Source organism: Sapajus apella, unplaced genomic scaffold (genome assembly GCF_009761245.1).
Source record: "Sapajus apella isolate SASKATOON/1434 unplaced genomic scaffold, GSC_monkey_1.0 scaffold60, whole genome shotgun sequence".
NCBI classification, from domain to species: domain Eukaryota; kingdom Metazoa; phylum Chordata; class Mammalia; order Primates; family Cebidae; genus Sapajus; species Sapajus apella.
This window is the reverse complement of record NW_022437000.1, coordinates 13,933,722-13,943,544: the sequence shown is the minus strand read 5'-3', so window position 1 is coordinate 13,943,544 and position 9,823 is coordinate 13,933,722. Positions and strand designations below refer to the sequence as shown.

Genomic DNA, 9,823 nt, shown 5'->3' with positions numbered 1-9,823 from the left:
GCGGGGAACGCGGGGCCTGAGGGTTTCCGGCTGTGCTGCGCGGGGAAAGGGTGCTGAGGGTTTCCGGCTGTGCTGCGCGGGGAAAGGGTGCTGAGGGTCTCCTTGCGGTGCCCCTCTCTCTGCTCCTTTGTGCACTCAGAAGGGCGGCTTCGTTCCTTCGTTTCAGCCTGCCTTTCCTTTCCCTCTTTCCTCGTTATTCCCTTCGGTGTTCTCAGCCGTCAGTAAAATTTCGAGTTTGAACCGGTAGGACGCGCCTCTGTGATGAAGAGGTCTCTGTTTTCCAGGCGCGTCTTTCCCGTGTTTTATTACGTGTTTATATCACGAGTGAGCGCAGTCAGAACCCGCTCACAGGGTTCCGAGTCTGTGGCTCAGGGTATTCTCGAGGCGGCGCTCCCGCTCCGTTCACCCCGGAGTGGAACATTGTAGCCCCGCTGGAGTCGCAGGAGTCGGAACCGCGAGTGTGCGTGCTGTGGCTGTGGCCGGGTCCGCGGGCGGCGTTTCCGGAGTGCTGCGTGGCTTGGCGCGGCCTCGAGGGTCACTCCGCGTCGGGAGGTCGGGCAGCTGCGGGGAGGCCAGGCGTGGAGCAGCTTCTGGCTGACCTGGCTCCAAGGCCAGGTCTCCGTGGATGTTTGGGGATCACTTGGGTCTCGGGACGGGTGAGGCTCTGACATGATGTGGCAGCATCTCCTCCGTGGCCCATTGCCAACAGCCTCTGCACCAAGCGTGAGGGGAGGGTCATTTGCACCAGGAGTTGGGTTTCAGGTGGACGGCCCTATGCCGTGAGACACTATTGGGTTTTAGGAAAACGGCTCTCTCCGGAGGGGCACTGTTAGGGTTTTGGGGGAACAGCTCTCTCCTGAGGGGCACTGTTGGGTTTCGGGCGGACAGCTCTCTTCTGAGGGACACTGTTGGGTTTCGGGTAGACAGGTCTCTCCTGAGGGGCACTGTTGGGTTTCGGGTAGACAGCTCTCTCCTGAGGGGCACTGTTGGGTTTCGGGTGGACAGCTCTCTTCTGAGGGACACTGTTAGGGTTTTGGGGGAACGGCTCTCTCCTGAGGGGCACTGTTGGGTTTCGGGTAGACAGCTCTCTCTTGAGGGGCACTGTTGGGTTTTGGGTGGACAGCTCTCTTCTGAGGGACACTGTTAGGGTTTTGGGTGGACAGCTCTCTTCTGAGGGACACTTAGGGTTTTGGGTGGACAGCTCTCTTCTGAGGGACACTGTTAGGGTTTTGGGTGGACAGCTCTCTCCTGAGGGGCACTGTTGGGTTTCGGGTAGACGGCTCTCTTCTGAGGGGCACTGTTGGGTTTCGGGTGGACAGCTCTCTCCTGAGGGGCACTGTTGGGTTTCGGGTGGACAGCTCTCTTCTGAGGGGCACTGTTGGGTTTTGGGGGGACAGCTGTCTTCTGAGGGACACTGTTAGTGTTTTGGGTGGACAGCTCTCTCCTGAGGAGCAATGTTGGGTTTTGGGCGGACTGCCGTTTGCCCTGGGGAACAGTGTGCAGCGGGACACTGAACAGCACCCTGCACTGTGCCCACTGGATGCCAGCAGCACCCCCCATGGTGACAACAAAATGTGCCCCAGGGAAGCAGCCTCTGGTGAGTCCCGTTTCAGCTGTCGTCAGGGCCAGGCCACCAGTAAGCACCTCAGGCGCCTGCTAGGACTCCTCCCGCTGTCACCAGAGACTTGCCCTCCCTGTGGTTGATGTTTAAATTACATTGAATGTGGCTGTGATTTGGGAGGGTTTAACATCTAGCCCTGGATGAGGATCAGACACCCTGGGCAGCAGTGCTGGGCCCTCCCTGGACGAGGGGCAGGCACCCTGGGTACAGTCCTGGGCCCTCCCTGGGACGAGAGGACTCAATGGATAAATTAGTAAGCAAAACGAGATTCCTCTGCACAATGGAATATTATTCAGCCTTAAAAGAGAAGGGAATCCGGTTGGAGGTCACAGCAGGGACCACCTGGAGGACATTTGCTGAGTGAAATAAGCTGGGCTGAAAGGAGGCATCCTGTGAATCCCACTGACATGAGGCCCTAGAGCAGTCAGATCCACAGAGACAGAAAGTGGGGTGAGGGCTGCTGGCAGACAGCAGGACTCGGGGGGGATGGGGGTTTGGGAAGCAAGTGTTTAATGCTGGGAGACAGCAGGGGAGGGATGGGAGTGAGTGTTTAATGGGGACTGAGTCGCTGTCTGGGAGATGAGAGAGTTCTGGAGAGGATGGTGGTAAGGGCTGCCAGCTCGGTGAACATGGTTAATGCTACTACCTTGTACACTCAAACAGGGGAGATGGAAAATTTTATGTCTGTTTTACCACAGTTGAAAAATTAAAAAAAAAAATAAAGGGACTAAAGTGGGTAAAACAAAACAAGACACAGCAATCCTTAGTCCTAGGCTGGCGGGCCCCTGCTTGCACCGCTTGCTTTTGAGGGTGGCGTATGTGTCACTCTGCCTTTCGGCAGTACAGGTGGTGTGTGCATCAACATTTTGACTTGTGGCAAAAATCCAAGACTATAGAGAACTAGTGAATGCACACAAGCAGAGGCCAGCACGTGGCTGTGAACTAAATCTGTTGTTTGGAAATGTCTGCGATTAGCAGGGGACCAAACACATTGATGTTGTTGGTGATATATGTCACTTTTACTTTTTAGGTGAAGCCAAAAACCTTCCCTCTTACCCGGGGCCAAGCAAGATGAGGGATTGCTACTGCACGGTGAACCTGGACCAGGAGGAGGTTTTCAGGACCAAAATTGTGGAAAAGTCACTCTGGTAATGTCCTCTGTTGCTTTACTTGACACTGATGTGTTTTCTTCGATGTAGCAAATGACCTGAGTGTGTACATCACCTTCCCACCTTCTTGTGTGTAGAGAATGTCCTAAATGTGTACGCCACCATCCCATTTTCTCACATATAATGTCCTGAGCATGTATGTCACATTCCCATTTTCCCACGTGTAGACAATGTCGTGAGCATGTACATCACCTTCCGATTTTCCTGCATGTAGAGAAGGTCCTAAGTCTATCTCACCTTCACATTATCCAGGTGTACACACATTATCCTGAGTGTAACTCACCTTCCCATTTTCCCACATGTAGAGAATATCCTGAGTGTGTATATCACCTTCCCACTTTCCCACATGTAGAGAATATTCCCATTTTCCTGTGTGTAGAGAATGTCCTGAGCATGTACATCACCTTCCCATTTTCTCGTGTGTGGAAAATGTCCTGAGTGTGTACTTTACCTTCCTGTTTTCCCACATGTTGAGAATATTCTCATTTTCCTGTGTGTAAAGAATGTCCTGAGCGTGTACATCAACTTTGCATTTTCCCATGTGTAGAGAATGTCTTGAGTGTATACAACACCTTCCCATTTTCCCACGTGTAGAGAATATTCCCATTTTTCCGCATGTAGAGAATGTCCTGAGCATGTACGTCATCTTCCCATTTTCCTGCATGTAGAGAATGTCCTGAACCTGTACATCAACTTCCCATTTTCCCATGTGTAGAGAATATTCCCATTTTCCCGTGTGTACAGAATGTTCTGAGTGTGTACGTCACCCTCCCATTTATCTGCGTGTAGAGAATGTCCTGAGCGTGTACCTCACCTTCCCATTTTCCTGCCTGTAGAGAATGTCCTCAGCATGTACCTTACCTTCCCATTTTCCTGCGTGTAGAGAATGTCCTGAGCGTGTACCTCACCTTCCCATTTTCCTGTGTGTAAAGAATGTTCTGAGCGTGTACCTCACCTTGCCACTTTTCTTGCTGCTTTTAGTTTGAGGAGGAGGAGGGGGAAATGCTCCAAGGGCTCTGGTGTTGAGGGGGAAGTGCTCCCCGGGGCTCTTGTGGTGTGGAGGGGGAAGTGCTCCCCGGGGCTCTGGTGGTGTGGAGGGGAAAGTGCTCCATGGGGCTCTGGTGTTGAGGAGGGGGAAGTGCTCGCCGGGGCTCTGGTGTTGAGGAGGGGGAAGTGCTCACTGGGGCTCTGGTGTTGAGGAGGAAGTGCTCCCAGGGCTCGTGTTAAGGAGGAAGTACTCCCTGGGGCTCTGGTGTTGAGGAGGAAGTGCTCCTGGGGCTGTGGGGTTGAGGAGGGGGAAGTGCTTCTGGGGCTGTGGGGTTGAGAAGGGGGAAGTGCTCCTGGGGCTGTGGGGTTGAGGAGAGGGAGGTGCTCCTGGGGCTCTGGTGTTGAGGAGGAAGTGCTCCCAGGGCTCTGGTGTTAAGGAAGAAGTGCTCCCCAGGGCTGTGGTGTTGAGGAAGTGCTCCTGGGACTCTGGTGTTGAAGAGGAAGTGCTTCTGCGGCTCTGGTGTTAAGGGGGAGGAAGTGCTCCCCGAGGCTCTGGTGTGCAGGCACCTGGACGTCTGTCTTTGGTGGTGTACGGATTTTAACTGGTATTGGCTAAATGCTCTGTCTGTCCAGGAAGAGCACAAAGGTGATGGCTCTCGCCTGGACTCAGAGGAGTGCTTTTTAATTAGAGTGAACTGGGAAGCTTGCATTCCACAAAAGAGTACAAATTAAGGATTTCGAGAGGGGGAAATATTGAGAAACGTTTTTCTTCCTGTACAGTTTTCTAACATAGCCATACAGAAGATGGGTGTTAACTGAGGTAAGAGACCTAGAAAGCATTTATTGATATAATTTGAGGAAGAGAAGAGTCAGCCAAGAAAAACAAACTTAAAATTGACAAGTTTGCTCCTCGACTTCAGAGTGTGAAGATGTAGGTGCCACCACCAGGCTGTCCAGGGCAGGGCCAGAACTAGTGTTCTTGAAAAGCTCCAGTGAGGCAGCCCCATCATACTCAGAGGACCACTGCAGTCAAAAGCCAGGACGTGGCGCACAGTGGGACATGCAGGGACAGGAAGCCATGGCAATTTATGTCAAGGCCGGGAAGAGAGAAGCTAGGGAGAGTGTACTGGGCAGGGCCTCAGTGCTGGGCCTTGGCGAAGCATGGGGTGCTGGGTTTCCGTGGAGCGGCCTGGGGGCCAGAGAAGATATCTGTGCAGGGCCTCAGTGCTGGACCTTGGGGAAGCATGGGGTGCTGGGTTTCTGTGGAGCAACTTGGGGATCAGAGAAGACCGTGCAGTGGCAACTCTACCATTCAGTTCAGAATCATGGGTTGTGTGCTTTCATCAAACAGCTATTTTGATTTTGAGAACATGTTTAGCTAAAGAATTATATCCTTGCATCTGGCTACTTCCAAGTGGGAATGAACAACCCCATCAGAATGTGTTCTGATGCCTTAGTGAATCCACTTCCTAGAAAACAGTGAGGGATCTCCTGCCCGGGAGAGACCAGCACACATCTCACTGATGGTGCTTCTAAAAGGCTTTGCCACAGCTACCCTCGAGGCTGAGGAGGGAGAGTCTTTGCATTACGTTAATGCACACTCTCGGTTCTTTGAAATAACTTGTCAAAAAGAACTGCAGGCTGAGGAACATCGTCAGGCATCCAGTCTGGCTTTGCGAGTGTGTCTTGGGGATTGCTGTGGCAATGACTGGGCATGGCCATTCTTCTGAAGGAAACAGGAAGAGACGTCACCGTGTCCTTCAGAAACGACTTTGGAGCTTCCCTGGATAAATGTCCGTCCTGTATTTACACGGTCTGATGTTAGAGGCCCGTGGATTGAAGGCCAGAAGAACTGTGAGCAGTCTTTGTCAGGCTGGGATGCCCATCCCCCCGAGTCTCCCAGCCCCCTGAGTCTCCCATTCCCCCAAGTCTCTCAGCCCCCTGAGTCTCTCAGCCCTGAGTCTCCCAGCCCCTGAGTCTCCTGGCCTTTTGACTATCCCATCCCTGAGTCTTCCAGCCCCCCGAGTCTCCTGCCCCCCAGGTTTCCCTGGCTCCAAGTCTCCCTAACCCCCCAAGTCTCCCTGTCCCCTGAGTCTTCCCGCCCCCTGAATCTCCCATCCCCCGTGTCTCCTGGCTCCCCTGAGGCTCCTGGCCCCCAGTGTACTTTCTTCAGTGTCAGTGTCACCTTTAAGGTCTGATCTTTCATTTGCAAAGTCACTGGAAAATAAAAAAGCCCACATCTGTATCTCTGAGCTCAGAAGGACCCAGGGTGCTCTCTGGCCAGTGGGTCTGCAGCACAGCAGGGGCCCTTCCTCATATCCCCTGGGGAGAAGCACTTGGGTCAAGTTTGATTTGCTGTTGCCCAGTATCACATCTTACTCAGCAGGAAGCTGCAGATGGAATGTGTGAGGAGGGAAAGGTGGAACTCAGCTTCTCTTCCCTTTTTCCCACTAACAGAGGTTACTGCCCCAGCTCCACCAGAGACCTGTGTCCCCCAAGCCTCCCCCAGCATGTGGCCCGCCCCCTAGCCGCACGTCCAAGGCACTGGGGTCTATGGGGCCTGTTTATCGAGTGCTGAGCCGACGTCTGGAAAAGCATCCTCCTCTGTTTTCCTGTGTTTTTCAAGGTGGGCCAGTGGAGGTCCAGGGGCAGTGCCAGTCACAGGTTTAACTGCAGAATGCATCCAAGTGGACTCATTTCGGGGAATGAGCCCTTCCTCTCTGGCCTTGGCCCTTCTCTGAGAAAGTGATTTTGGCAGTTTCTGTCCCACTAGGAAAATATTTTCCTGATGTTGAGAGTGAACTTTGTTCACATTCCATACCTTTAGAGCAATCATTTTTAATCATTTAAAGGGCAGCCCACTATTTGTTTCTTTACTTAAACCGAAAGTATCCCTGAAATTGGATTGGCAGGGCTAGGGCTCGGGAAGTAGCTTCCCACCCTGGGACCTCCCATGGGCCATTGCCCCAACCCTAAAACAAAGAGATGGATCCTCCTTCCCACAGCGGTGCTGTGGTGGAAATCACAGGGTCATCCAGCAGGAAATTGCAGTCAGCATCACACACAACAGCAGGAAGGAGCTGTCGGCATCACACAATAGCAGGAAGGAGCTGTCGACGTCACAACAGCAGGAAGGAGCAGTGGCGTCACGCACAATGGCAGGAAGGAGCAGTCGGCGTCACACAACAGCAGGAAGGAGCAGCCGGCGTCACACACAACAGCAGGAAGGAGCAGTCGGCATCACGCACAACAGCAGGAAGGAGCAGTTGGCGTCACACAACAGCAGGAAGGAGCAGCTGGCATCACACACAACAGCAGGAAGGAGCAGTCGGCGTCACACAACAGCAGGAAGGAGCAGTCGGCATCACACACAACAGGAGGAAGGAGCAGTCGGCATCACACGCAACAGCAGGAAGGAGCAGTGGCATCACACGCAACAGCAGGAAGGAGCAGTCGGCATCACACGCAACAGCAGGAAGGAGCAGTCGGCATCACATGCAACAGCAGGAAGGAGCAGTCGGCGTCACACGCAACAGCAGGAAGGAGCAGTCGGCGTCACACGCAACAGCAGGAAGGAGCAGTCGGGGCCACAACAGCAGGAAGGAGCAGTCGGTGTCACACACAACAGCAGGAAGGAACAGTCAGCATCACAACAGCAGGAAGGAGCCGTCGGCGTCACACACAACAGCAAGAAGGAGCCGTCGGCATCACACAACAGCAAGAAGGAGCAGTCGGCGTCACACAACAGCAGGAAGTAGTAGCGTCACACACACAACAGCAGGAAGGAGTAGTTAGCATCATGCAACAGCAGGAAGGAGCAGTCAGCATCACACACAACAGGAAGGAGCAGTCAGCATCACATACAACAGCAGGAAGGAGTAGTCAGCATCATGCAACAGCAGGAAGGAGCAGTCGGCATCACACACAACAGCAGGAAGGAGCAGTCGACGTCACACAACAGCAGGAAGGAGTAGTTGGCGTCACACACACAACAGCAGGAAGGAGTAGTCGGCATCACACAACAGGAAGGAGCAGTCAGCATCACACACAACAGCAGGAAGGAGCAGTCGGTGTCACACACAACAGCAGGAAGGAGCAGTCAGCATCACACACAACAGCAGGAAGGAGCAGTCGGTGTCACACAACAGCCGGAAGGAGCAGTCATCGTCACACACAACAGCAGGAAGGAGCAGTCGGTGTCACACACAACAGCAGGAAGGAGCAGTCAGCATCACACTCACAGAACCTAAAATTGCTCCCTGCTGGGTTTAGTCCAGTTGTTTGCAAGAACATTCTGTAAGCATTGCGTTCTCATTTCCCTCCATCCATGTAAGGAGGTGGAATGTCGTCTGTCTCAGCCTGCAGCACTCTGCGCCTGTGTGGCCGACCTCTCCTTAAAGCCCCTGTCCACACAGACAGTCCTGGCTCAGGAAGGTGCTGCCTCAGGGTTCTGGGTCTAACCCCAGCCCCTGCTGCTGTGGTTGAGGTTGAGCAGAACCCTCTGGCCCACATGGAGCGCTGGCCCCCTGTTTCTGTGGAGTAACCCCCGCATTCTTTGCAGGGTTCATTTGCATGCCCATCTGGGGGGGAAGGGGCCATGGCCACAACAGGAAGAAACTGCGGGCGTGGCCTGCTTCTGTGCCGCTGCCTCCTTCACCCGGAGGTGCCACAGCCTGAGCTCCTACTCTGAAGAGCTGCTTATGCATTAGGTACAAAGCTGTCTGTAGGTAAAGTTCTTTTGTTCAAGAATTCATGAGTGGCTGGAATATGTAGGCAGAAATGTCAATGTGAAGGTTATTTCTGGGAAGTGGAATTATGGGAGGGTTTTTGTTCATTTGCATTTTTAACAGTTAGAAGTTACAAGTCAAGGAACAGATGGGTCTTGTAGAGCCGAGCGAGGAGGGCTAGGTCTCCTGGGCAGACTCAGCCATCGCCAGGGACCCTCCCTTGGCAGTCCTTTGGGGCTCTTTCAGGTGGAACCCTTTCTCGTCCCCTGTGCACGCAGCGGGTGTTTTCAAAGACAGGAAGGTTTCTTTCTATTCATACTGCAAGATGTAAATCACCCCCAAAATAGTACGTTTATATGGTAGAAATGACTAAACCAAGAAATATCTCCACAGTTCCAAAGTTTTTTAAGAGGCGAGAAGTTCTTTGGGGTTAGAAACTGAAAGGGCAGGAGGAAGGTGTTGGTTTGGGAGACAACTGTTCATTCTCTCAGATGCTTTTAATAAAAACCAAGTTGTTGATTAGGAAACACCTCGATATTAAGAGATTTAGAGGAGTCACTTTCCCTGGAACATTTATTTTCGCTCTGTCTCAAGTTAGAGCTTTAAAAAAACCCTACTTGGGTCGGGCGTGGAGGTTCACGCCTGTAATCCCACCACTTTGGGAGGCCGACTGTGGTAGATCATGAGATCAAGAGATCAAGACCAGCCTGACCAACATGGTGAAACCCCGTCTTGTTTAAAAATACAAAAATTAGCCAGGTGTGGTGGTGTGTGTGTAGTCCCAGCTACTCGGGAGGCTGAGGCAGGAGAATCGCTTGAACCCAGGAAGCGGAGATTGCAGTGAGCCAAGATTGCATCATTGCACTCCAGCCTGGTGACAGAGCAAGACTCCATCTCAAAAAATGAAAAAACTTGCTTGATGCCCCTGGAGACTCCGTGAAGCCCAGAACATCGCAGAGCTGCTGGAGTAGGGAACCCGTCCTCAGCCCAGGGCATCCCACATGGGGGATCTGTTTGCTCAGTCCTGGAATGCTGGTCCCAAATGTGCCAGCAGGTCAGAGCCCTTGGTCCTGTCTGTATGACCCACAAGCCCGGCCCCACATCTCCACCTCTGCCCACATGCCTGTGTCCTTCGTGTCATTATGACTCAGGAGCACGCCTGTGTCAGAATGCAGGGGGTTCTCTCAGCTTCACAGGAACTCAGCTGGCGGAGAGCGTGAGCTTGCCATTACTCTGAGTGCTGAGCCCCTACTGCACATGGCCCAGGCTAGGCAGGGGCTCATCTGCCGCCTGTGCCTGGAGGAGCCTCCTGGCCCTGA

At 53.1% G+C, this 9,823-nt stretch overlaps 2 protein-coding genes across 14 annotated transcripts in view; both read left to right on the top strand.

The window, feature by feature from the left end:
- The window catches only part of RASA3 (RAS p21 protein activator 3), a 124,575-nt gene that overhangs the window by 41,091 nt on the left and 73,661 nt on the right, over positions 1-9,823 (top strand). For all 5 annotated transcript variants that reach the window (XM_032246337.1, XM_032246334.1, XM_032246336.1 and 2 more), the window contains one exon: positions 2,652-2,769. In XM_032246337.1, the coding sequence (XP_032102228.1) occupies positions 2,652-2,769 (118 nt within the window). The remainder of the gene's footprint in view (positions 1-2,651; positions 2,770-9,823) is intronic.
- Positions 4,999-9,107, top strand: LOC116528868 (involucrin-like). Of its 9 annotated transcripts, XM_032246347.1 has the most exons (6): positions 5,005-6,873; positions 6,932-7,023; positions 7,089-7,272; positions 7,369-7,524; positions 7,581-7,741; positions 7,803-9,107. In XM_032246347.1, exons 1-6 carry the CDS (start codon positions 6,763-6,765, stop codon positions 8,047-8,049), a joined length of 951 nt encoding a protein of 316 aa, XP_032102238.1. In that variant the 5' UTR covers positions 5,005-6,762; the 3' UTR covers positions 8,050-9,107. The 9 variants fall into 9 exon arrangements, with proteins under 9 accessions (XP_032102234.1, XP_032102235.1, XP_032102233.1 ...); XM_032246343.1 differs by having other exon boundaries at positions 4,999-6,873; positions 7,089-7,528; positions 7,589-7,741; XM_032246346.1 differs by having other exon boundaries at positions 5,004-6,873; positions 6,932-7,272; positions 7,369-7,528; positions 7,589-7,741.

Excerpts from the sequence above, each read along its gene's own strand:
- LOC116528868 (XM_032246338.1), top strand. The coding sequence starts at position 6,731 with ATGGGCCATTGCCCCAACCCTAAAACAAAGAGATGGATCCTCCTTCCC. Across the intron at positions 6,874-6,931 it reads GGAGCTGTCGGCATCACACA|AATGGCAGGAAGGAGCAGTC; the intron begins ATAGCAGGAAGG and ends GGCGTCACGCAC. Across the intron at positions 7,529-7,588 it reads TCGGCGTCACACAACAGCAG|GAAGGAGCAGTCAGCATCAC; the intron begins GAAGTAGTAGCG and ends ATGCAACAGCAG.